The sequence below is a fragment of the Engraulis encrasicolus genome, chromosome 11 (assembly GCF_034702125.1).
Source record: "Engraulis encrasicolus isolate BLACKSEA-1 chromosome 11, IST_EnEncr_1.0, whole genome shotgun sequence".
In the NCBI taxonomy this organism is placed as follows: domain Eukaryota; kingdom Metazoa; phylum Chordata; class Actinopteri; order Clupeiformes; family Engraulidae; genus Engraulis; species Engraulis encrasicolus.
In genome coordinates, this window is record NC_085867.1 from 50,527,006 (window position 1) to 50,554,799 (window position 27,794).

At 43.4% G+C, this 27,794-nt stretch overlaps 2 protein-coding genes and 1 non-coding gene across 4 annotated transcripts; 2 read left to right on the forward strand and 1 right to left on the reverse strand.

Annotated features, from left to right (window-relative positions):
• Positions 1-185: 185 nt before the first annotated feature.
• dnlz (DNL-type zinc finger) lies at positions 186-3,982 on the reverse strand. 2 transcript variants are annotated; one of them, XM_063210862.1, is made up of 4 exons: positions 3,745-3,982; positions 3,495-3,625; positions 3,237-3,376; positions 186-425 (listed from the first exon to the last, which is right to left on the reverse strand). In XM_063210862.1, the coding sequence occupies exons 2-4, from the start codon at positions 3,588-3,590 to the stop codon at positions 266-268; spliced, it is 396 nt and encodes a 131-aa protein (XP_063066932.1). In that variant the 5' UTR covers positions 3,591-3,625; positions 3,745-3,982; the 3' UTR covers positions 186-265. The 2 variants fall into 2 exon arrangements, with proteins under 2 accessions (XP_063066932.1, XP_063066931.1); XM_063210861.1 differs by having other exon boundaries at positions 3,495-3,982.
• A 227-nt stretch (positions 3,983-4,209) lies between these two features.
• On the forward strand, positions 4,210-27,428 carry lrrc8aa (leucine rich repeat containing 8 VRAC subunit Aa). The gene is made up of 8 exons (XM_063210858.1): positions 4,210-4,421; positions 13,207-13,354; positions 13,997-14,731; positions 16,716-17,249; positions 18,053-18,346; positions 20,865-21,058; positions 23,872-24,193; positions 25,857-27,428. The coding sequence occupies exons 2-8, from the start codon at positions 13,217-13,219 to the stop codon at positions 26,130-26,132; spliced, it is 2,493 nt and encodes an 830-aa protein (XP_063066928.1). The 5' UTR covers positions 4,210-4,421; positions 13,207-13,216; the 3' UTR covers positions 26,133-27,428.
• On the forward strand, positions 17,757-17,892 carry LOC134459157 (small nucleolar RNA SNORA5). Its single transcript, XR_010036806.1, has one exon. It is a non-coding gene; the product is annotated as a small nucleolar RNA SNORA5 (small nucleolar RNA).
• Positions 27,429-27,794: the final 366 nt, after the last annotated feature.

Sequence of the window (27,794 nt, forward strand, 5' to 3'; positions counted from 1 at the left end):
TGGGGTCAAGGCAGAATTCAATATCATGACTAGACTGCGAGTGTGTCGCAAATGCGCTCGTCAATGTTGCACTTACTGGCAAATGCCCTTATCCTTAATATACTGACTACATTTGTCATTTTAAATCCTACATTCAGGAAAAAAATACCAATTTTCATGACAACAAACCAAGTAAGACGTTATTCTTATAAAAGACAAGACAATAATTTATTACAAATTAAAAGGAAAACAAATACAACGGAAGTATTTTTACAATATATTTTGGTCAAGACTCCTTGGAGTTAGTTGGCAAAGCTGCAATTTCTTGTTGTTCGGATTGGTCTTGTGCTTCTTCCCCAGTGTCAACCTTCAGGATCTCCAGAGCGGCGTCCCCTTCGAGTTTTTGCACCGTCTCGCCTTTGGCTGCGAGGATCTCTTCAATGTTTCTGTAACAGTATGAGTGCATGACTTGCTTTAATAATATTTCTATCACAGAGCATGATCACAAAGGAAATCCTACCCCCTGCTGGATATTAAAAGATTGCACAGCACACGTCGAGAAAACTCAAAAAGGGCATTGGAAAACAGAGCAGTCGTCCACCAGACAGAATACAATTCACCAGTTAAAATAAAATAACATTAAAAAACAGCTCTTCAGTTGTATGGAACATCAGGAGACATGTAGGGACACCTGCAGCAATGGGTAGTTTTGTTAGAATCAAAAGGTGACTCAGAAAAATGTTTCCACTTCTGTACTTTTTTGTTATTACAAACTGTTAATAAAAGGCCTGTATTCTTGTGTACCATTTTTACAATTTTAGGCATAGGTATCAGAATTGATGTCATCCATTCAGAAAATTGTGCTTTTCATGATTATTTACCAGCACCATCCATGAGTTTCATGATTATTTACCAGCACCATGAGTATTTTAATTGACTTTAAATTTTACATTTGTATGAACATGAAGGGTGGTCCAACCTCCAATTCTCAGCTTCTTTTGCTATGACATATGATGTGGCATTTGGTATAATATACTGTAGTGTACAATCATGATGTATTCACAACAGCTACATTGCCCTACAAAAAAGGCAGTAACTATTGTTTAAAAATAGTTGTTCCTATTCTAATTGCGTATCAAATATGAAGTAAAATAAAGTGATTGATCTGCAAATAAAGTTGTAAAATAAATTAACACATGGCAATAATCAACCTTAAACTACTATGGCTGGACAAGACAACAGGATCATTTGAAAGCCACTGTATTCAAAGCTCTGCATATTTGCTGCCTTTTTTCTTTGTAGGGCAGTACAGCGTTGCATTGTCACATTGTCACATTGTTAAGTTTGAAAAGGGAAAGCTTACACATCGCAACTTTTTTAAAAAAATACCATAATGCTTTAATGATAAATGGTGCTGCTTTTACTCCACTTTTGATATTTCAAAGAAAATTGTGCTCATTTGCGGTATAGAGCATTTATAAGGCTACACATATTGGATAAGCAGGGGTGGAAAGTACTAATTACATTTACTCAAATTACTCTGAATACGTAATTTGTCATTTTTAAAGTAGTTTTAAAATGGGTACTTTTACTGAAACTACATTCTTGCCCAATTATTTTACTTAACTACATTTGACTGTCTTGAGTACTGAGTGAAATCTGATTGATCTGATTGACTAAAACCCGAAACACCCAGTCATCTCGGGAGAGTCACTGAAGATGTGTCCAGGTTCCACCACTAGGTGTATTACAAGTCTGTCGGAAATGAAGTGAAACTGTGCGCTCACAGAGCTTTGTAGATACAATAGGAAGGTTAATGGATGATGAATGATATGAACAAGAGGTCACGGAGGGCAATATTAAAGAAGAAAAGTTGATTTTGCGAGAGAAAAGTTAATTGAAAGTAACCAAGTAACTCAAATTATATTTTAATTAAGTTTTTTTTTTACTTTAACAAGTAGATTTTTAGGTAGGTACTTTGAAAAGGGTTTAAACCAAGTGAAAACCCTTTTACTTAATTATTTTTTTTCAGTACTCTTTCCACCTCGGTGGATTGGATAAGAAGGTGAAGCTAGTTGGCAGCCGTGGATTATGGTTAGGGAGTCTGTCTTTAAATTGGAAAGTTGCAGGTTCAAAGTCTATACCACCCTTACCTGAGGTACCCTTTAGCAAGCCGCCTACACACACATTGCTCAAGGTACTGTAACCAGTGCCCTGTACTAAATAACTGTAAAGTGAATTGGATAAAAGTGTCAGCTAAGTATAAGTGTAATGTCTAATGACTTGGAAACATCTGCTGCATCTTACTCGTGTCCAATGGGGTTGAAAGTAAAGCATGTGCATGCCAGAGGAACTCAGGGGTACCAGTACACACATTGCACTGTATCATTAGTAGATTTGTTTAAACCATTTTGTCCTAAGCCCTTATTGGGTAAAGGTGCCCTCTGCCTATCACATCCTAAATATCTCAGCCCCCGAAACACATACAAACATGAAATAAGTTAGATTTAAAATGAAGAACCTTCATTTTGCATTAGTATAGTGTTCATTCAGCCCTAACATACGCACATCTTTAATAAAACAGCTCATATCTCAAGAGCTTGAATGCAGCGTATATGTCGCTCCAGGACACAATGGGGCAAAGCAAAAGCAGATTCATACAAATGTTTTTAAGTGCTAATACTACTAAATACTAACTGATATTAGAGAGAAGGTCTCCGGTTTATCCTAGGTGTTCAATTTGGTTGAAAGCAAAGCTTTCTGTAGTCCACTTTGTCACATCAACTTTGTCTTTGTAGTCCCTTTGTGTACTAGAGGTTGAGTCGTGTTAAAGTAAAATAGAGTCTTCCTCAAAATAGCTTCATGGCAGCTGCAGTCTACATGTTAGGCCAACCGCTGAGGCATCCGATCGAGTATCCTCGCTGTGTCCCTTTAAAACACAATGTAACCGAGGCTCTGCTCTCAGTGTGAAATGTACATGGGTTCCATGCAGAGCAATGGGACACAGACGAAACTTGATTGGATGTGTCGCCGGCTTGAAACCAAAGTTAAGTCTCTCTGATGTCAGTCCAGTGTGAGAGCAGTACAACAAAAGTGTTATTGAGCAACACATCTAAACACTACTACAGCTGGATGGGAGTGGGCACCAAATAATCATAGAAGTCTGTTTCTTCTGAAGTCTGTTTCTTCTGTACACCTGCGTAGAAAGACAGGACTATAATGGCAAAGGTTAACAAGCTGACACCTTCATTACACACCTTTTCCCTTCTAGGTCGGAGAACCAGCCCAAATTATCAGCAATGATGTGATGGTTCTTGCATCCTGGGCAAGTCACTATGACAACACCGTTATGATAGGCCAGCTTGGAAATTTTCTTCATTGATCTGGTGGAGCAGACCTGCAACAAGTAAATAGAAGATCACCAATCATTGATATTGTCTTAAAAGCAAAGAAAATGAACAGTAACCCATTGCAGTGGGAACACTCAAGAAGAATAGAGGGTTTTTTTGTCTTACCTTACACGTGTACACCAACTGGTAATGTTTAGATTGGATGCTACCTATGGCCTCATAACTGACGCTTGAGGTGGTGAAGGTCTGGGGAACGTCCATACAACTCTGACCGAGTCGACCAGTCACTTTGCTCCCTGACAAAAAGGGATAAGATGGGTAGAACATCTCCCTCGCCGGACCACCACACACACTGCGGCGTAGTCTACATATGTGTCTGGCATGAATATTCAGAGAGGATGGTCCACACACTAACCTCTTCAACTGGGTTAGGGATTTTGGAAAGAACATTTTCGATGCTGAAAACATGTTGTATTACTTCCTGTTTTGATCTTACGACCGTCGCAATCTGATGACGTACCAGTTGTCGCTTGAAAAAAACAAAAACTAAAAACTTGGCTTAAGGCGAGTTTTACTGTACATATGGTCTTATTACCACGGAGACATGTCTCATATTGATACAACAAACATCCAAAAGTGAAAATGCATGTATTTCTTCCCACCTGTAGGAAATATTCACACAGGTGGTCGGTAGATTGTTGTGGGGCAGATAGATGCTGTGTGTGAAGTGCACCATGCCATCCACAGTTCGCGCTAGCAATCTGGACAAGAGGGGACGAAAGATGCCTAAAAACACCTTGTGCAAATGAACTGCCTGAGCCACCGTCAAGCGACCTCAAACGCACAAGGATAGATGAACAACCTGTCCTGCAATGCCTTGAGTGAGAGCCGCATTCTGTCTGATCAGCGAAGAGTCTGGAACGCCGCAGTGGCTCTTCGTCGCCCTGACGCAATTTCCTGGGTGTGGTTATCTGCGTTCCTGTAGAGTTTTTCGGAGTGTAAAGAAAGAGGTCGCTTCCCGCAGTAAAGAAGGGAAAGAAATGTGTCAGTCATGTGTGGCTGAAAGAAGACAGCGTGAAAGTAACAAACCAGGTGAGTGAGACCTTGGTCTTAATTACCTTTGTTTTGTTGCTTGGGGGTGGCATGTTAAGCGCTGCCTTGTCGGCCTATCGCAATCCAATGCCCGAATAGGTAACTAAAATCAGGGTGGTGCTGGACTGGTGTCCAACAAAAGACACACATCGGGGATGGGGGGGCGACTAAATTAATGTCTACTGAAAAGAGTAAGAAATGTCTGGTAACGCTTCGTCGTTCACCCTGTGGTAAAATGGTTTCCCAGTTACCGGTGTTATGAGCTCACCTCGGCGACAAAAATAAGCTTCTTCAGGTGACAGCTGAAGCTGCCTAGAGGTGGCAGGCCTACGCGAAATGTCGTTGCCTGTGGTTATTGTTTCGCGTGTGAATGACTGAATGGTTTAAAACTTGTGAATAGAATAAAACAGGTGAATTTATGAAAATAAAAGCTGTGAATAGATTTTTTGGCAGTGAAAAGAAAAGTTGCCATGTTCATTGCGTCCCCGCTGTTGGCGTCTGACATACCGTAGTCCACCCTGATCTGGGTTCAGCCCAAATCTAAACATCCTGCTGTCCATTCACTTCCTTCGCCCTTCAATGGATAGGCTAGCACCGAGTTTGTATTTGTGCAAACCAAATCTATGCCTCTTTTCCTATGTGAGCGTGAGTGAAAGTTAGGGATAGTGAGGATGAACCAGCAGTAGGTGTTATCTTTTTGTATGGATAGAACTGGTTAGGCCAATGTCACAGTTCCACTGTACTCTACAAATTAATCTGAATGCAGGGGTAGAGGGTAGTTTTAGTGGAGCTGGAGGATACTGTCAGGTGCATGTCTTTGGTTCCTGAAAAAATACTGAGGAAGGAGTAGACAGAGGTGTTGTGCTTGAATTGCACAGGATATTCTAATCAATCATCTCTGAAAACAGACGGATGCAGAGGTCCCAAACCCAAAACAGGACGATGTACAGTGCTTCAGCTTCTCTTGTGACAATTAACAAAAAATAGACTATACCTGAGAATTTAGAGCAGTTTACTGCTGGAAACACTCAGGAACTTGTCTGTGGTATTTCTGTTTCATATTATCTTTTGACATCCTTGGCTGTCCCCACCTGAGCTGGCCACAGCTGAGTTTCAGGTGTCAGGGCATAGGCAGAGAGCTGAGCTGGGTGCTGTCGAGTTAGCAGAAACGTGGCGTTGTGTCCTATTGTGCCACCCCTAGCATCTCTTCCTGGCATCATCCCTCGGAACAGCACACTCCAGACAGGACAGAGGAGAAGAGCACAGCAGTGCTCACCCGCTGTTGCCAGGGAGGGATGGAGTGTACTCGGAAGGGCAGAGCCATAATTTAGAAATAACACGACAGGACAGGAGTCAGCGAGGGAGCAAAGTTGGTGGGAGAGATGGTTTTCTTTGGGAGACAGCCGTGGGGCTGAAGAGTAGAATATACAGGTAGACGAGAGGAAAAGCAGAGGAGAAGGAGGATGAGGAGGAGGAAGAAGCACAATATGGGGTATTATGGTATTGTAGAATGGGTAGACAGAGTTACAAAGCAGTGAGGCTGGGGGGAAGGGAGGGGGGAGGCTGGTGAGTCAAGAAAGCCACCTGGGAGTCCCAGTTTGACCACCAGGACAGAATGATTCATCATGGGGATTAGGTGAATCTGTACCAGGAATGAGGGAAGGATTTTTCCTCTGTGGCGACATTGTTAATGGTGTTGTTTTATTTGTTTGTTTGCATGCTGTATTTGCGTGTTTGTTTGGGTTTTTTGTTTGTGTGTGTGTGTGTGTAAAGAGAGTGTTCCTGGGGACAGTGGGTAGAGTCTTTAAAGGAGTGGCCTCTGCCTACTGGTTTGGGCTGCGTGTTATTCAGGACTCTGCGCTGCGTACAGAACTGACGGTGACAATGGCCTCTTTGTGTGGGACCAAGAGAGGGGCGTTTGGAGGGACAGGGAGAGACACAGACAAATAAGAGGCACAGACAAATAGAGTGGGGAGATGGAGAGACTGACAAACGGAGTGTCTGCAAAGGTATATCTGAATTAAAAAAGAGAGATTTGGTGGGATGAGGTGGGGTGGGAGGAATGATGAAATAAAATCTCTCTGTCCTTTTGATAGCCTTTGTGTGTGGCCTTGATGAAAGTAAATCTATAAAAGCGAATGACAAGTAGGGCATCAGATTAAATGGATCTGAATTGGGATCATTTAGATATCTTGTTGAATATCTTCTGGATATTTAATATGGTAGTTAAAAAGTGGAGGAAATGATGGTGTGTGCGTGTGTGCGTGTATGCGTGCGTGCGTGCATACCTGTGCGGATTACTTCAGTTTTGCTTTTTCTACAGGTTAGAACGTGAGGAAGGTTGAACAGGTTTTTGTGGTTGGTAATTTAGCCTCTGGATATCTGATGGCATAATCAAAGCCATCTGCTGCCAGGCTACCTTGTCTCCCTGTACAGCTTGACACTGACCGTGCACGCTTGGTGAGAGTTGCAGCTACAACGCTGCTGATTGGCAAATTATTTGCTGGCTCGTGACACCAGTTTTACAGAAACACGCACGCATGCATGCATGCATAGCATACTTGAGCTTATGAGCAGAAACATTCTCTCTCTCTCTCTCTCTCTCTCTCTCTCTCTCTCTCTCTCTCTCTCTCTCTCTCTCTCTCTCTCTCTGAATAGGTGAAAAGAATTCATAGTGTTTGACCACATCCTGAGGCTATTAAACTTGAAGCTCCTCAGAAACCACAGAGAAATTTGGCCAAATGCTGGGCCATGAATGAGTGGTGCACACGGTGTAGCATATTGAGAGGGCTTGGGGTGCTGAGATTGTTCCCTCTAACTCTTTACCCACTCCTGTAATCAGGACACCACCACAAACCAAACCAAACCCAACCACATGCTCGCACACGCATGCACGTACACCCACCAACCACACTCTCTTTCCTTTTCTATGCAGCTGCTGGGAAATGAAGGGCAGGGTTAGAACAGATCTACCCCACACCCCTGACACACACACACACACACACACACACACACACACACACACACACACACACACACACACACACACACACACACACACACACACACACACACAATTCTTACTGACACAAGCTGAAATCTGCGACGCGCAGGAAAAACAGACACTCTCAGGCGTACTGTAACATGCTGTGTGGCATATGACTACGTACACTGAAGCTGTACTCGCACAATAAGTTACTACCCCCTCTAATCGGTCAACCAGTTAGGCCGTTAGGAAGAGGTCCGCACACTGGGAAATCATTATAGTAATCTGTGTATTTTATGCCACCAATGACATTTCGACCCTCTCTGATTCTCTTCAGGTTTCATTCAAACACAGAATTACACCAAGCCTCTGAGGTGGTGGCCATTTAACACATTTACAGGGAGTCCTGTGTTGAGAATAATAAGAACAAGAATACGAATAGTGTGTATAAAAAGTGCAATAGTGAAATGAGGTTGAGAGGGAGCATCCATGAAGACATTTAATGTAGCACATTTACAATGGCAGGAAAAAGACAGACAATAGCCCATAGTTCATATTTAATAATGAGGGAAAGCACATGACCATGAATTACAAAAAGGGTCAGATGTCCAGCTCCTCATTACGGGGCCATTGTCTGTCAATAATAAAGCTTTAAAGGAGAAGCCTGTTTTTTTTACATTGGGCCCTTCATTTCACATTATAACAGCATGTTCTACTACTCACCCCTGTAACATGTGTGTCATTTGGAGATCTGCCAAAGATATTCATTTTGGTTATATCCAGGAAACGACTTCCTATGGGCCATTTTTTGCAGGCACAACATGTGTTGTTTTTAATTTATTAATTACGGTACGCTACCGCTCAACGCGAGGGTGGATTGTTTGTTTGGAAACTTTTGTAAACAGTTTTTGAAAGACTGGTAGAGGCGGATGTTTGTGACGTAACGTTTACCAGACATCCACCTTTACCAGACTTTCAAAAACTGTATTACCCGCAAAACCGAAAAGTTTCCAAACAAGCAATCCAGCTAAGCGTTATGAGTGGTAACGTTTAATTAATACATTAGTTTGCAAAAACTTGCCCATAGGAAGTCGTTTCATGGCTGAATATCCTTCACAGGTCTCCAAATGACACACAACAGACAGGGACGAGTAGAACATGAGGTTATAATGTCAAATCAAGGGCCCAATGTAAAAAAAACATGGTTAACACATTGCGTTGGGAATAAAATAAGCAAACAATTTCATTTTTGAGTGTGGGTATTTTTTCCTTACTGGATTGATTACTGGTCACATTTTGTCCTGCAGCCTTCACCAACTCTACAAATAAGTTACATTAAAAGACAACCATATAGACAGCTCAGCACACCTACCCACCCACTCACATACAGACCTCCATTCATATCATGTCCTATAGAGTTAAAAATGAATATAGGTATATCACGATTCAAGAGTTGATTTTCATTGTCAAAAAAGGCAACAAAATTGTGTTTGGAGTACAGCACATAGCAGCAGGCTTTCAAGTAAAGTGCACAAGAGCTAAAAGTGACACCAGTGCTTGACCACCCCCATCCCACTTAAAGGGCAACTGGCTCTTCCAGTATTTCCAGATTTCAAAGGAGTAGTATGTATCAGGCAATTCCATTGAAATTTATACAGGAGGTTCCTCATTAGAGCCAACAAATCACTAGCTTTCCCAGCTTGGAATATTCTTGCATCATTCTACCACCTTGGTCGTGATTGTCTTTGCTTTGCTCTAGTTACAGCATAAGTGCTACAGTGGAGTACACTTTCTGCAGGGGTTGTCAATAAATTCACTGGCATTGGCAAGAAAAGTGTATGGTTTCTTTCACCTCTCGAAAGAGAAAGCATGCCATAACCTTTTCCTCAAAAGTTGTGTGTAGTGTGCGTTAGACTCCTCTGTACGAAAAAAGTCATTTTTATCGCATTGATTGCACCACAGCTTATGGGGTTATCATGCCCTCCCTCACCACCCATTTGGTTACCCCCTCAGGGTAGCAATATGGCTACTGATTGAAGTGCTGCTCGTGTCATTTGGTACCAGTGCTGCCTAACGGAAATCAGACGGTGCCCTGTGAAAACTATGAAATGGCAACTCACTGAAGTCATTTTACTTCTAATTGGCAGTGACCCGGTGAAGATGTAGGCTATTATGTGTGAAGAAGAGTGCTTCATGTACAAAAGGATACAATTTCTTTGTTTTTCTGGGACAGGTCAAAACACTGAGTGTTTCGTCCTCAGGCTGCCTCTGGGGGGTTGACTTGGCCATGAGCTTGTTTTGCTTTCCCGTTGAGGGTTGCCCAGTGTTTCACACAGACCGGTTTAGACCACCTGGGCTGCGCAGAGTATCAGTTTTCGTCCGTGTTGACCCTGGCTTTGACTCGTTTGTGTCCACTTCTGACATAACCTCCTCTTTTTCAGTTTCACTTATCTAATTTGTATCCTCAAACCTCTTTCACTCGCTCACAACAACTTCTCAAATACTTCATCTCACCCCATCTGCTTCTCACTCTTTCTATGCAGCTTTATGTCCTTCGGCCTTATTTTGTGATGTTCTTGAACTTTCCATTTCTATTTTGTAAACTTTTTACCCCTATCATTAACACACGCCGGCACATTATTTTCCCAACAAACAATTTTTCTACAGTACACTAATGTTTTTCCTTTTTGCACTGACACAGATACTAGCAGACAACATTTACTGGAAAGTGGCCTTGAAGGAAAGTTTCTGAAGACTAAAGTGGTCGGCCTGTCCCTTTAAAGCCTTCGAGTGCCCCAGAGTCAAGTTTACAGAGATGGAGATAACAGAGAGCGACAGGAAGAGAGAGCCCGGCCGTGCGTGTCTTAATATGTGACCACTCCCTGATATAAAAAGGAAATGTCTCACAAGATCCTAAAGCACACACACACACGCACAAACACACACACACACACACACACACACAAAGTGGCAAAGTGGTCGTCCTGTTTATTCATGGAATAGGTCTTGGAAAGGACACATTCAAACATATTCTTTAGAAAGGGTAGTGGTTGCGTATGTCCATGTGTGTGAAATGGGACAGCTGGAATAAGAATAGTAAGATAAGGACCAAAGTAAACACCACCCCATCGCTCGCTCTCTCTCTCTCTCTCTCTCTCTCTCTCTCTCTCTCTCTCTCTCTCTCTCTCTCTCTCTCTCTCTCTCTCTCTCTCTCTCTCTCTCTCTCTCTCTCTCTACACATAGACATGCTCCCCCGTGCCCTAAGCCTAGACTCCTGACTGGACTGGTTAGAATGGGCCCATCGCATCCCTGGCTGGTCTAAATGATTAACCCGTCTAATGCTCTCTGGAATGTTCCTACTATTCTCTCTCCCACTCTCTCTGTCCTCTGTGTTCTTACTATAGAAAATCAGTATGCTGTTATGTTAAGCTGTACTTCAGTGGTGTGTGCGTGTGTGCGTGTGCGCGCGTGTGTGTGTGTGTGTGTGTGTGTGTGTGTGTGTGTGTAAGTGTGTGTGTAAGAGAGAGAGAGAGAGAATTCCAACTAAACCAAGGCAGGCCACGGGGTCATGGGACACTGGTTTCCATGGCAGCGCTGTGGAGTGACTGTGGGATTCAACTCTGCGGAGTCGTCGTCACCCTGTCTGACTCAGTCCTTCCTGTCTCGTCTGACACCGCCGTCCCCCCCCCCCACACACACACACACATTACAAACACACACACACACATTTACACATGTCCGTGACCTGTTATGCAACGGATCTGCCCAACTACAGAGGAACAATAGGAGACTGGGAGATGGCCTTTTCCGACGCCGCCTTTGTTCCTGCCTCGTCCCACCTTCGTCTGTCTGTCTGTCTCCCCCCCCCCCTCTCTCGCTCTCTCTCTCTCACTCTCTCTCTCTCTCTCTCACACACACTCTGTCTTTCTTTTCCTTCTTTTTTTCCCCCATCTAGATCTGCGAGGCTGAGTTGTTATTGTGCTAACTTACAGTGTTTGCATCCAACTGAGTTGTCTCCTCTATCCTGCTGTTATAGGGAAATCTATATTTAGTTCCATTGATCTTGCAGGGAGGTCAGGTCACTGTGTGTGTGTGTGTGTGTGTGTGTGTGTGTGTGTGTGTGTGTGTGTGTGTGTGTGTGTGTGTGTGTGTGTGTGTGTGTGTGTGTGTGTGTGTGTGTGTGTGTGTGTGCGTGTGTGCGTGCGCGCGTGTGTGTGCGCACCGTGTCGGAACTTTTTCTCATTTATGATCGGTATTTGGCTTCTGATGCTTCATCCCTAAATACTTGTGCACGCACACACACACACACACACACACGCACACGCACACACACGCACACGCACACACACACACATGCACACGGACACACACACTTGTTGTGGTATAAATGGCCACATCAGTGCGAGAGCAGATGAGGAGCAGATGGGGGAGGCATAATAATGGCCGTGCCATGTGCCAGTCTGGCAGCCCGCTGCAGCCCTCGCTCACGGCCAACCAGGAGGGAACCAGCTGCATGAAATAAGACTTTATGGAGTTCAGCTGAGGCACAGCCATCTACACACACACACACACACACACACACACACACACACACACACACCAAGACAGACACAGACAAACACCAGCACCCAGAGGGATACACACACAAGGACATATGCACACAATCAACACAGTAACACAATGATACAATTGCAGACAAAGGATTTTTTTTTACACAAACCACATGCATAGACTTAGCCACAGTGAAGTAGCGCTTTGTCTGCGGTTTACAATCTGTGCATACTGTCACCCAGAAATCCCTCGGTCAGACATTTTATCAGCCACCACATACGGACGCACTGAGGCTGCGGCTGTTCTTGTGTGCTCACGTGCATTAGCGTGTGTCGGAGAATGTGTGTGCTGCGCTGTGCTCGCTCGCTAACCTCTCGTCCACTTCCCTCTTTTCACTTCGTCATCTCTCATCTTTTGCTTGTCTCTAACTTTCCTTGCTGCTGACTTGCTGTTAGACTCAAGTCGCCATTGGTTTGCCTGTCCTTTTCCATTTCCATGAATCATCTATTTTTCCCTCCCAGTCCTCTCCTCTCTCATGCATAAGACATAGCCTCCACACACCCGCATATAAACATGCTCACATGATTTCTCAAACCAACCCCCTCCCTACCCCTCTTCGTGTTTCATGTACTTTCATGTACTAACACCCATACATACATCCATGCACTCTCTCATGCACATACACACGCACAATAACTTGCATTATTTGTGTGTACAAGTATTGCACTGAGCAGTGATCTAATGGTGTCTTGTTAAATTTCCTGTATCTCATTGATCACTTACAAAAATCATTTCTGAGAAAGGCCATGTTAGTTGGATGATGGGAAAAACAATGAAGCATAGGCTTTTAATGGTTACTGCACCCGCAACCTGAAAATGGCCATGAGCTCTTGAGAAAAGGCTCTATTGGGAAATGACCCAGACCCAATCTTTCTCTTCTGCTCCTTCTATCTGTGCCTTCCCAATTCTGTCCAATAAAGTCCCAGAAAGCGCAAATCTTGTTTAATTCGATACTAAGCAGCATCTATTTGGGCCTTAACTGCCTGGCTAACAGAGACTCGTCATCCCACGAGTGTCTAAGCCAGTTGTTCCCAAACCTTTTCAGCTGTGCCCATTTTGTACCTAATAATGTTTTTGTAACCCCCACCTCCACACATAAGTGAAATGTTCTCTCTCTTTCTGTCTCTCTGTCTCTCTGTCTCTCTCTGTCTCTCTCTCTCTCTCTCTCTCTCTCTCTGCTGTCTCCAGGTAAGCCATCATGATCCCCATCACGGAGCTGCGGTACTTTGCCGACACCCAGCCGGCGTACCGCATCCTGAAGCCCTGGTGGGACGTCTTCACCGACTACATCTCCATCGTCATGCTGATGATCGCCGTCTTCGGCGGCACACTGCAGGTCAGAGGCAGAGAGACTTGCCAACACTAGTTTAGAGCAGCGCTTGGCAACCTTTTTTGAATTGCCCCCTGGACCTCATCAGAAGAGTGCCAATGCCCCCTGGCCTCACTATAAGCCTGCCCATGCCCATGCCCCCCCCCCTTTAGTATTAAAAAATGTAATGGACTAATGCCCCCCATTGGGCAATGGCACCACCACCTCTCAGCTGTATACTTCCTAAAGCCCCCTGAGGGGTCTGTAGAGCGCCTGCTGAGAAACACTGTTCTAGAGCAAGGTAGGTCAGTGAGGCAGTGGGTGTGAGGTGTACGCACTTAGCCACCGTGGATGCCATTTTAGGAAGCCACTGAAACATTCTGAACAATATTAGAAGTAATATTCAAAACAGCTCACTAAAATGGTGTCCTTAGTGGAATACTTACATACTTCCACTTAATCAATGTGTTTCTTGGGAACCTCATCCACCTACCTGCTCTGTCTGTGGTTGTGACTTGTTTTCATCTCTCTGTGAACATGGTCATGTGGTTTCATGCTAGCCTGAAAACCGTTCCAAACGAACCATATCTGCCATTTGCGCCTCTATGGGAGATTACTTGGTGAGGTGCTAATTTAACAAATTCGTTTTTTTTTTCTTCATTTGTACAGGTGACGCAGGACAAGATGATCTGCTTGCCTTGCAAGTGGGTCGTCAACATGACCTGCGGCCACCTCAACACCAGTGCCGAGCCCACCATCGCAGCCGCAGCCGCAGCCGCTTCCGCTCCCGGGCCAGCCCCCAGTCCAGCTCCAGCTCCCGCTCCAGGCCCGACTCCGGCCCCCGGTCCCCCCGAGCCCAAGGGCATCCAGTACGACCTGGACCGCCACCAGTACAACTACGTGGACGCCGTGTGTTATGAAAACAAGCTCCACTGGTTCGCCAAGTACTTCCCGTACCTGGTGCTGCTACACACACTGATCTTCTTGGCGTGCAGTAACTTCTGGTTCAAGTTCCCGCGCACCAGCTCCAAGCTCGAACACTTTGTCTCGATCTTGTTAAAGTGCTTTGACTCCCCGTGGACTACCCGAGCACTCTCGGAAACGGTAGTGGAGGAGAGCGACCCCAAGCCTCCGCCGTCGCAGCAGACCATGAAGGCTAACGGCGGCAGCGCCGGCAAGAAGCCGTCCAGCGCCTCGGAGGACGTGGAGGCCAGCGTGCCCATGCTGCAGCGCACCAAGTCGCGGCTGGAGCAGGGCATCGTGGAGCGCTCGGAGACGGGCGTGCTGGACAAGAAGGAGGGCGAGCAGGCCAAGGCCCTCTTCGAGAAGGTCAAGAAGTTCCGCGTCCACGTGGAGGAGGGCGACATCGTCTACCGGCTCTACATCCGACAGACGCTCATCAAGGTAAACAAGTCAAGTTCATTTCTAGGCCACATTTAAAGATCCCGTGTGGTGTCTCTTTGTGGTTTATTCCAACAGCTGCCTATTTGTAAAGGCTGACAATAGTCAGATTTTGAAAAGGAAGAAAGGAGTCGCACACTGGGCTGAATGCAGAATCAAAAAATGTATTAAACAAAACAGAAAAAAGTAAATAAAACCGACAGACAGGGGACAAACGTTTCGGGTCTAGCCCATCATCAGTGTTCCCAGTTTGGAACACTGATGATGGGCTAGACCCGAAACGTTTTTCCCCTGTCTGTCGGTTTTATTTATTTTTTTCGGCTTTGTTTAATGCAGTTTTTGATTCTGCATTCAGCTCCAGTGTGCGACTCCTTTCCTCCTTTTTATTATACTGCTCTTGGAATTACGCACCGAGCGATACGCTCAGGATAAGACATTGGCGCGGACGCCACCCCACCATTACTAATAGTCAGATTTTTACATGACTGTCATTTAAGTGTAGAATTCATTGTTTTTTCTTTTTTTTCTTACTGCGATGTCATCTATTCATGTTGATGTCAAGCCTTGCACACATCTCTTTCATCACCCCCTGTGAAAAATGTTTTCGAAGATAATAAAAAAATAAAATAAGGATAAGAGGCATTACTCAATAAATAGGGAGGCAACAGGTGAACTCTTCCTCTTACCAAGGGCCTTGCTCTTGTGGATTACTTTTTGGTGTTATTCGATTGTTAATTAATTTTGGTAACTGTATAATGATGTCTGCTTATAAAGACTTAGTAAATAATTAACTAATGATGAACAAAACATTTTTTTAAAATTATTACCGGTAATAACTACATTTTATTCATGCTCTATAAAATATCTACAAATAGTATGTTCAAGATTTTACAGAGTATTTTTATTCATTTACAAACAATTTGTAAATGTTTCATGAATTTAAAATATTAACATAATATTTCCCAATACTTTGTAAGCAGATATTATTGTAACCAGATATTATAAGTGTTACCTTAATTTCTTTACAGTTAGTTACTTAACTTATAGCTGATGGCTTTCCAGAACGTTTGGGATGAGATTATTTCTGGTTTTCTGGTTTTGGGAGGTGACTTCTCATCAGCGGTTCGCGAAACTCTTTGAAGATGCTTGGTCGGAATGTGGGAATAATCCTTTGACCCTTGACTATGTGTTTTCTTGCTGTAGGCTAACTTTCCAGGGACTGTATAGGGTAGCGCTGGACATTTAGGGACATGTGTGTGGGGGGTGGGGGATGAACTGGTAAATGTTGTAGTCTCGTGCTGTGTGTTCAAAGGTCAGCTAAACTGGGGCCCCACCCCAGAAAAATAGAGTGTTGCGGCTTTTCCCTGGCATTCAGACTAGGTTATTATGCAAATCATTTTCATGAATATTTACTACCACCACCAGTTTTTTAAGTTTTCATTTGGGTAGCACATTTATCACGCATATATATGTAAAGCAATAAACAAATTATTGCATCGGCTACTGGTGTGCGAGTTCCACACCTTGCTTCTGTGGACAATCACTTTGGAGCAAACTTACCCATAAGGACTGGAGTTGCTGGCGCGACACCCTCTCTGTCTTTTGTCATTATGGCTTGAAATTGTACACCTCTCCATGTTAATCCACATTGTTGAATTACCAGTCGACATCTCTGGTCACCCCAGTAAATATTAGTTTATGGTCTTGATGTTCATGAAAGAGATTTGTTAATGGGCATCATAAACTTTGGAAATAAACTACTACAGTTACACACTGGTACTTTCGCGCAACAGTAGTTGATCAAAAATTACTTACAGATGATAAAAAAATTATAATACAATAGCAATACTTATAATAAACAAAAACGAAAATAAAGAAAAATGGAAATCAAATCCGTAATAAACATTTTACATGCACACACACACACACACCAGATTACAGTTGTGTAAAATAAAATAGCATGTATTATTTCTGTTCTTTTCTACAGGTGGTGAAGTTTGCGCTCATCATCTGCTACACGGCCTACTACGTGCGCCACATCGAATTCAGCGTGTGGTGCTCGGTAGACCTGGAGCGCCTGACGGGCTACCGGCTGTACCTGTGTGCCCACCCCCTGGCCACGCTCTTCAAGATCCTGGCCTGCTTCTACATCAGCCTGGTGGTGGTCTACGGCCTCATCTGCGTCTACACCCTCTGCTGGATGCTGCGCCGCTCGCTCAAGCGCTACTCCTTCGAGTCCATCCGCGAGGAGAGCAGCTACTCCGACATCCCCGACGTCAAGAACGACTTTGCCTTCATGCTGCACATGATCGACCAGTACGACCCGCTCTACTCCAAGCGCTTCGCCGTCTTCCTTTCGGAGGTGAGCGAGAACAAGCTGCGGCAGCTGAACCTCAATCTGGAGTGGACGCCAGAGAAGCTGCGTCAGCGCGCCACCAAGAACGCCCTGGACAAGCTGGAGCTGCACCTCTTCATGCTCAGCGGCATTCCCGACACCGTCTTCGACCTCCTCGAGCTGGAGGTTAGCACAGTACACAGGCCTTCATTTTATTTTGGTCATTTATTTTATTTTTAGTTATCCTTTATTTTTATTTATTTTTATTTTAGGTCATTCATATTGAGGCAGTAGTCTCTTTTGCTACTAACAATTACAAATATGTAATAGTAGGTAAATGCTGGAACATGTCAAACATGCAACACTTTTAAAACACACCTAGATCAGTGGCTCCTGAGAAAAGCAGAGATACACTCACTACAACATATAATTTAGATATAACTAGAGAGGTGAACGTTGATGTTCTTGGTCATTATTTATTTTAAACATTTTGTGTGTTTTTGTGAATGTCATTATTATAGCAAATACGTGTTGTAGGAATGTTTTTATGCCTGCTGTGTGGACTACTTTTCATTTGCAGTCCTTGATGGGTAATGCACACTGTGTGTTACCCATCAAGGACTGCAAATGAAAAGTAGTTGTTTTACCAATTCTGGCATATGTGCATGGTGTGTTTTTTGTATACCAATAACTTGCAGTCTTGTCAAATTCAGTGTCTCTTGTCGGTGGACCACACTGGCCAAAATGGCTGCAACACTAAATTGTAGCTCCATGTGCTCCACTTCCCTAAACAATGGGCTGGCAGAGACAGTTGGAGCTACTGACACTCACGGCCCCTGTCAATAAGCATGTGGATGAGAGTCTCATGCGTTTCAGAGTTCAGATGTGATCACTAGTTGGTGTTTGTTTTTGTCTTGATGGAGGCAGGGTGGGGTGCAACACTATTCATTAATCCACATGATCCCTAATAAATAAACTATTATTACCAGGTGTTGAAGCTGGAGCTCATCCCCGACATCACCATCCCGCCCACCATCGCCCAGCTGGCCAACCTGCGGGAGCTCTGGCTCTACCACACGCCGGCCAAGATCGAGGCCCCGGCGCTGGCCTTCCTGCGCGAGAACCTCAAGTCTCTGCACATCAAGTTCACAGACATCAAGGAGATCCCGCTGTGGATCTACAGCCTGAAGAACCTGAGCGAGCTGCACCTGACTGGCAACCTGAGCGCTGACAACAACCGATACATTGTCATCGATGGCCTGCGAGAACTCAAGAGGCTCAAGGTATTTTTTTTTTTTGTGAAGTTTTTTTTTATTATTGCATTATTAGCCGACGTTACATTACACTTAACTGACATTTATGTTACTGTCTGTACATACAGTAGCTTCACCAGAATAAAATGTAGGCTTTGGAATTGCCCAGACAAGAGTTCAGACCTGAATCCCATCAAACATCTGAGGGGTGATGATCTGAAGGACTGCACAGGAGATGCACTGGCAATCTGTCAGATTTGGAGTGCTTTTGCAAAGAGGAGTGGACAAATGTTGCCACATTAACATGTGCCACTCTTACCTAAAAAATAGTGTTGCAATTAAAGCCAAAGGTGCTGCAACAAAGTAACAAAGTATTAGTTTATTAAGTTTTTTAATTTCTCCTTTTTTCCCTTTAAAACGTAGAGTTTGTTTTTCAATTGCATCGTGCAGGTTAATAGTTTAGATTAAAAGTGGAAAATGTTGTGAAATGATTTGTCTTTCTGGCTCCTTCATGTTTTTTAATAAAAAATTTTTCGGACAATTGCATCCAAGCTAATTGGGAGGATATTAATCATGCAGCAGGATAATGCAGCAAAGCACGCTGCCAACAAAATGTAGGGGGGGGGGAGCGAAAGGTTTAACTGGCCAAATCAATCACTTTATCTTAACCGAGTATAGTATGCATTTCACTTCCTGAAAAAAGGACTGAAGGGACAAACGCCATCAAGAAGCTACAATAATGGCATGCAGTAGCATCACAAATGAAGAACACAACATTTGGGGATGTCCATGTTAGCAGACCACCAAATATTACATTTTATTTCCTTTAACATTATGTGTTCCAATACCTGCTCTCCCAAACAAATCTGTGGTGTTAATACAAATGATGATGAATCTGAAATTATTGAACACCTAGATTGAAATATATACAGTGAGTCCAATATGTATTTGATCCCTTGCTGATTTTGTTGGTTTGCCTACTAACAAAGACATGATCAGTCAATAAACGTTACGATAATATGCATTCTAATATGGAGAGACAGAATATCAAAAAGAAAATCCAGAAATTAACTGAAGAGAATATATATTAATTTATTTCCATTTCATCGAGCAAAATAAGTATTTGATCCCCTGCCATCTGATTACAGTTCCGGGTCCACAGATCAGATGCGCACTTCCGATCAACTTGCCATCTGAATTAAAAACACCTGTACATACTAACATGCATAAAAGACACATTGAATCAGCAGAATCAGTCCATAGTATGAGTGAATCAGTCACACTCCAACCTCACCAGCATGGGAAAGACCAAAGAGTGGTCAAATGATATCAGGGACACGATTTTAGACTAAAGATTAAATGGGCTGCAAAGCCACAAGAAAGAGACTGGGTATTAATGACCCAGCTGTTGATGCATTTCTTCCAAAATGTGAGGAATACAAAATGACTATCCATCAGCCTGTCTGGGGTTCTATACAAGATTTGACCTTTTGTAGGGATTTGATAATCATGAGAACAGAAAGAAATCACCCTAGAGCTATACGGTATGAACTAGGCAATGATATCAAAGCTACTGACCAAAATCACTGAGAAAACTACTGGTAGCACTTAATGCCACAGAGGTTTAAAATCCTGTAGTGCACACATGGTACCTCTACTTCAGAAGGAACCTGTGCAGTCCCACTTGAGGTTTGCCAACGAACATCAGACTGGTTTAGGATATGATAAGGAGATGCTGTAGTCAGATGAAACCAAAATCAAGATGTTTGGCATTATCACAATTCAATGTGTTTTGAGAAAGAGTACTTCTGTCTATGATCCCAAGAACACCCTCCTCACCATCATGCATGAAAGTGGTATCATTATGGTTTGAGGGTGTGTGTGTGGCCAAGGCACAGGACAACTTCACATCGTCAACGAATGGATGGAGGGAGACATGTAATGTGCAATCCTGAGTGCAAACGTCCTTCCCTCCACCACTACACTGAAGGGTGGGCCATTTTTGGATCTCCCAACATGACAATAATACACAACATAAAGCAACGAAGGAGTGGCTCAATAAGAAGCATATTAAAGTCGTGAAGTGGCCTAGACAGTCTCCAAATATGAACCCTATAGTAATTCTATGGAGAGAACTGAACCTCCCATTCGCCAAGCTACAGCCACAAACTATTAATGTTTTAGAGATAATGTGCAAAGAAAAATGGGCAAAAATATTTTCTACTATATGCACAAACATTGTCATCAACTAAAAGAAGCATCTGACCTCAGTGCTAGACAACTAGGGCTTTGCCACAAAGCACTTTATCTTCTTTAGCTAGAGGGGTCAAATACTTATTTGCCTAAATTAAATACAACATTAAAATATATTATTTTAAGTTATTTTCTGGAATTTATTTTTGATATTCTGTCTCTCCATGTTTGAATACATATTATCATAAATTTATAGACTGATCATGTCTTTATTAGTGGGCAAACCGGCAAAATCAGAAAGGGATCAAATACATATTGGACTCACTGTATGTAAATATATATTCTTATCATCTAGGTTTTGCGGCTGAAGAGCAACCTGACCAAGCTGCCACAGGTGGTGACGGACGTGGGCGTGCATCTGCAGAAGCTCTCCATCAATAACGAGGGCACCAAGCTCATGGTGCTCAACAGCCTGAAGAAGATGGTCAACCTCACCGAGCTGGAACTGGTGCGCTGTGACCTGGAACGTATTCCACACTCCATATTCAGGTGAGTGGGACAACAGAACTTTAGTCAAAGAAGAACTTAAGTTAACAGAAATAATTACATTTATAAATTAATTGATTAATTAATAAGTTAAAAAAAAGAATTTAAATAATGCATTGGATGCGTTGAAGTTTAAAACTTCAGATTATGTAGAGAAAGAACCACACTGTTCACATGTTAAAAGATGATCAACCTCACTGAGCTGGTACTGATTGGCTGTGACCTGAGGCGCATACCACAGTCCATCTTCAGGTACTTTTTTTGGGTTTTTGAGTTGGAGGCATCCGTTTATGTAGAAAATAACCTCACTCATTGGCCTCTTCTCATACCCTACAATAAAAATAATCCTCTCATATTTAAAATACAAAATGTAAATAAAAACAGTGCATCCTGTTGTACTCCATATTCAGGGAAGTGAAACAATGGGGCATCTCAGTGGAATGTGTGAAGTGGGTGTGTCTACTTGGTGCACAGTGCATGAAAACCATAAACCTCCAGTCTTCTAGTGTTTGTAAACACCATGGAGACTTTTCCTCATAGCTTCGAGCCTGAAACCCTGCTTCAGAGAGCCATGCCATGTACGCATGTTAAATGTTTGGTTTGTAAACCAGTTGATCTGGATCAGCATGCATATATTTGCCAGTAGATCAGGTAGGTGGTGAAACTACCTGCTGTAGCCCCATAACACTTGTCATTCCGCTAGTGGAATGATATAATAGTCATTGAATAGACCATAGTACTACACTACTACTACTACTACGCTTTACACATGGCATTTAGTAATACATTGCGACTTAGTCATTACCATTCTGCTAATGGCAAATTTAAACAGGGACCATGTCGTAACAGGTTAAAGACACAGGCATGCTGAATACATGGTGGCTTGGTCTTTCATTTTCTAAAGTCTGTGTTGACCCATCTGGTAAATAACAATTCCATACCTCTGCAAATCTTTTTCTGATACACAACGCTGAAAAAAAAAAGTATCTTCATTTTATTGGGTTGACAGTAGTACTACAATGGAGGGAAGTGAAAAATATGGCTGCAGTGAAGCAATGATCAAACACCTCCACAAGTCAATGTATCTTTACCTGTGTTTTTAAATACACATCCTGTTCACATCCCGTTCACATCTCGTTTTATGATGAGGTTTTTTTACCACTGTGAAAACTGTCCAGCTGGAGATCATTTTGAAATATGATGGCAAAGGCCCTGTCTTGTTCTGTAGAGAAGAACAGGCCAGTCAGCAGTGGATTTCTGGGACATACGGGGCATAATGGATTGCCTAGTTATGTATCGTACGGTCCCACTAATGTTCTGCTCCTACATTAAATATGACTACAGCTCCAGAGAGAGTAGCCTGTTGGGGCAGACTGGTATTAGCTGGCAGGTTGACAAAAAAACTTTTTTTGTTTTTTTTCTGTCCCATATCTGGATTTTTGTCTCATGCGCACAAAACTTGTACTGACTGAAAAGTCAAATTGTCCAGCATGCACGCAGTCCTGTTGCCCTTGCAAAACAACGTACATACTTTTCTGCAGCGATATACAATTTAGCTCTCTGCGTCTCTCTGTCTCTCTCTCTCCCACGCACACACTGCTTCTCATATTCTCCAATCAGTGCTGCAGTGTTGTCTCACTGCCAAAGGCTGCCTATTGATTGATTGGATTTAGTTGTTTTCTTTCTGCCACTGTCAGATGACATACTGCTCCAGGCTCCAGGCATTGTGACGACAGTGTCTGTCCCCAACCGCATTCCATATAGTGGCCAGACAAATATGGAGCAGCCCATGGCACACTGCTGCTGTTTGTTATTGACTTGTAGACTATTCCAGCTTTGTATTGCACATACAGTACGCACATTGTTTTTCTTTGTGTAATTCATGGGAAAGCATCCATACATGTTAGAGTACATGCACACATCACGTTCGAATATATAGAAGCAAAAAAAAAAAAATGTTTACTTCATCGGTACACATCTCTGCAATATGGATGAATGAGTTCCTCTAGAAATCCCAGGATAACTATGGTCTTTTTCCTTTATGTCTCTGTTTACACGTACAGGGCTACATTTGAAATCGCATACTTTTTTGTTCATTTAGTATAATGTGGCGATTCCTCCACTGAATATGATTTTTTTTTTAAAACAATGTGTTTTGCAAAGACCCAATCTCATGGTGACTCCACATCCTTAAGGTTCAATTACCACCCTAACCAGTAGATAATGGGTGAAGTGCCCTTGAGCAAGGCACTTAACCTCACATTGCTCCAGGGACTGTAACCAATACCCTGTACCCAAATAACTCAAAGTCGCTGTGGAGAAAAGTGCACTGTAATGTAATGCTTGCTCCCTGTAACCTCCACAACCTGCAAGAAATCAACCTTTGGATGAAAGTGCCTGCTAAGTAAAATGTAATGTAGTGGTAATATAATGTCTTGCAATAGTCTGCTCCCATCCAGCCTCCACAACCTGCAGCACATCAACCGCCGGATAAAAGTATCAGCTTAAGTAATCTAATGTAATGCAGTCAGTGTGATGCTCCTTCCACCTCTCAATTTGAATATGACAACAACACCTTTTACTCTTCTCCCTGTATGTTTACTCCCTCCCTGGCACTTCCACAATATGTCGACTAAGTGCAATGTGTAATGTAATGTTAATGTAGTGTAATGTAATGCTCTCTCCCATCCAGCCTCCACAACCTGCTGGACAGCAACCTCTGGGTTATAATGTGATGCTCCCTCCATTTGTAATCCCAATGTGAATTACGCCACCTTTTCACTTTCTTCCTGTATGTCGTGCTCTCTCCCGTCCAGCCTCCACAACCTGCAGGAGATCGACCTGAAGGACAACAACCTGAAGACCATAGAGGAGATCATCAGCTTCCAGCACCTGCACCGGCTGGCCTGCCTCAAGCTCTGGTACAACCAGATCGCCTACATCCCCATCCAGATCGGCACGCTCACTAACCTGGAGCGCCTGCACCTCAACCGCAACAAGATCGACAAGATCCCCAGCCAGCTCTTCTTCTGCCGCAAGCTGCGCCACCTGGACCTCAGCCACAACAACCTGACCAGCATCCACCCCGACATCGGATTCCTGCAGAACCTGCAGTCCCTGGCACTCACCGCCAACCGAGTGAGTGGTGTTGTGTGTGTGTGTGTGCGCGCGCCCGTGCGTGCGTGCGACTAACATCCAACTGGACAGTGGCATCCTATAGTATAGAAACTGCAGTCGCTGGCTCAAAGTGTGGGTGGGTGTGTTTGTGACGGTCTTAATGAGTGTGTGTCGGTCTTAGATCAAAAGACTTTGGTTGTAAACAACTGGACTTCTTTGAGCTTGAAAGACATTTTGTTAACTTTCTCATCCAAGAAGCTTCGTCAGTGTCTGATGAACTGATGAACTGAATCAGCTTTGATGAGAAGCGAAACGTCTTTTAAGCTCAAAGAAGAAGTCCTGTTGCTTAGAACTCTTTGCATAACAAGATGGATGACAATCTTCCCAGATATGTGTGTGTGTTTGGCTGTGGGTATTTTTGAAGATAGTAAGCAAGATTTTTTGCTTGGTGCTCGCCCGGTTGCGTTTCTATGTTGAAGTTTTTTTAATTGATAGTGTGTGCTAATGTAGTTTTGTCTGTGTGCGACAGCCTTTTTTTGCGTTTGTCTGTGTTTGAATGATTATGTTTGTAAGTGTGGTGTGTGTGAAAGTGTTTTTGGCCTCTCCCACTGTGTCTCGCTCTTGTAAAGGTGTTTTAAAAGGCTAATGTGTACGCTTCCTCGTGGAGCACCTGCTTCTGATTTGGGTTGTTTTTGTTTTGAAACTTATACGAGCTGTTTTGTAGAAAATTTACGAGGGTGCACATACCTATTTTAGTTTATTTGTTTTATTTCGGGGCTATTCTTGGTAGGTGGTATAGGCCTAAATATAGCCTCGCTGTGTTTATGAGGCTTCCCAGCCCTGATGTGTGTGCGTGCATTCTGCAACACACAGTTACTGGCGCTCCATTAGCGCGTTAGCCCTAAATGAGTTGTGTAATTTGTGTGTGGGGAGTCCAGATGGACATGATCTCAGGTGTGTGTGTGTGTGTGTGTGTGTGTGTGTGTGTGTGTCTGATAGAGAGAGAGATAGAGAGAGAGAGAGAGAGAGAGAGAGAGAGAACCCAAAAAAAATACTTTGAGGAGTCCTAATGCACAATTCCCCAGTGTAGAGAACACCATGTTCTAGCTAGGCCCGGTGTAACACTGAACTACAAATGACACACACACACGGCATTAAGAAAAGCTGGCATAAGATGATCAGTGTTAATTGGCTTAAGTGTGTTTTACCTATAGAATGCACCACAGGCCTAATACCTCAGCACAACCCAAATCCCACACACATTTTAACAAGGAGCTAGCTTGTAAAACATGTATGCGAGTTGTTTGATGAAGAAAATATGCGTTTGCTCAGTAAGAATGTACAGGTGAGGTTTTTTACGTGCCAGACTCAATATTCACAACAATACCACTCTGTTTTTTTCCCTTTCCTCATTCATTCCACTTCTTCAAACACTGCTTGTTTTCTTTATGTCATGCATTGTTTTGTTATTTCTTCTTCTTTTTTCTGTTTTTCTATCAACCATCCCCCTTTTTCCTTCTTTCTTTCCTTCATTTTTTACTCCTTGTTTATATTTTCATCCTACTCTTTTTTTTCTCTTGTGTCCTTTCTATTTCATTCTTTCTTTTACTCTTCTTTCTCTTTCTTTTGCTGTCTTTCCTTCTAACCTGAACTCTTTCTTTGTTCTTCCTTTATTCTCCCCCAGATCGAGGTGCTTCCTGCAGAGCTTTTCCAGTGTCGTAAGCTGCGCTCCCTCCACCTGGGCAACAACTGTCTGACGTCGCTGCCGTCGCGCTTTGGCGAGCTGACCAGCCTGAGCAGCCTGGAGCTGCGGGGGAACCGGCTGGAGGGGCTGCCTGTGGAGCTGTCGGAGTGCCGGCTGCTGAAGCGCTCGGGCCTGGCGGTGGAGGAGGACCTCTTCAACACGCTGCCTCCCGAGGTCAAGGAGCAGCTGTGGCGCGCAGACAAGGAGCAGGCCTGAGACCCGAGGCGGGAAGCTGGGAGTGATGAGGAGTGGATGAGCAGCGCAACACAGAGACAGAGACTCAAGGAGTCGGCCTTAGCCGTGAGGAAGGAGGCTTGAGGGTGGGATGGGAGTGGCAGGAGGAGGGAGGATTGTGGTGGTGAGCGACGTGGAGAGAAAAGAGACTCTCGGAAAAGCAAAACGGGTGGATATATTGGTCCACGGTCTGTTTTAATGTTTTGTTTTTTCATGTATTTGTTTTTGTATTAATTATGTTTTTATCTGTTAATTTGGTTTGTTTTTAAAAGATTTTTTTTATTAATATATGGGGTGTGGACTTACCAAGAGATGACGGTATAGACGCTTCTAAAAACAAAACAAAATGCTTGGACTTACAGAGATGAATGAAAGTACTGACGGGCGACTGAATGGGCGACTAATTGACAAGAAAGGCACCCTTTTGTATTCAGAAATGTAACTGCAATGACATGTATTGAGAAGTGTGTGCATTTGGGCACCTAACTGAAATGTGTATGTGATTACGCCTCCGTGCCTGAAGGTGGCAGTGTTGGTGGGGCCAGCCGGCAGGACCCTATACTGACTTTCTCACTTGTACACAGCACAGCACAGCACAGCAGCACTCGTTTGTGTGCCTGAGAATGTCTGAGAGCAAAGAATGAAACCAACACACTAACAATTCTACTACTACAGTATATCTCAAGACTACATACTTGCATTCCTCAACACTGTGTTGAATTACTTAAGAACACACACACACACACACACACACACACACACACACACACACAAACACACAAACACACACACTAGTGTGCCTGTGTACATAGACAGTTGTATCGCGCGGAGTTGAGGAGAGCATCACTTTTCCAAATCTGTACATCGACAATTTCTGCAAAAGGGAATTAAAAGCAGGCAGCCAGACAGCCAGCTTATGGCTCCTGTAACTAATGGCCTTAATGTCATATGCTGGAATACTGGCTGCTTTTAAAAGAAAACACACACAAAAACTTGCATCTTTATAATTTTATATTATTTTAGTTAGATTTTTTTTGTGCAAAGTATGCAAATGTATGTTTTAACTTGAATGTCGGCTGTAACACTTTGTTTTTTGTATTAGCCGTTTATATGGGTTATGATATTGTCATTATTTCAATGTTTTAACTGAAGAGAAGAATAGGTTAAGTGTCCTGGCAGGATATGTTTTGTCTTGCCCAGCCTCAGAGACTGAATGTCAAACACGTACACATGTGCACACTGCTCAGTAAGACAATGAAACACTCCTTTAATACAGCCTGTCTGCCTCTCTGAAGTTTTATTTTCCAAGCATGAATCACCTGCATAATTAGCCTGGCAAGCCAGACTATAACATGAAATCTGTAGTCTCGGCGCGCACGATAGGTAAAGCCACTGTGCTAAGAGCATCCCAATGATGTGCTACACAGATTCAAAACTGAGTGTTGCAATTAGAGTACGGAGCCAGGTCAGATTCATGGCCCAGCTGTGATGGTCCCCTATGGTGCGAGGCTAGACCAACCAATTAGGCTGTGGTTTAGTTTACTTGGCCAGTGGTTTTCAAAGTGGGGCCGCAAGGGGATGCTTGGAGGCCCGCTGCAGCTTGGCAGGAATAGTATAGCGCAACAAAGTGAGTTATTTAATCAA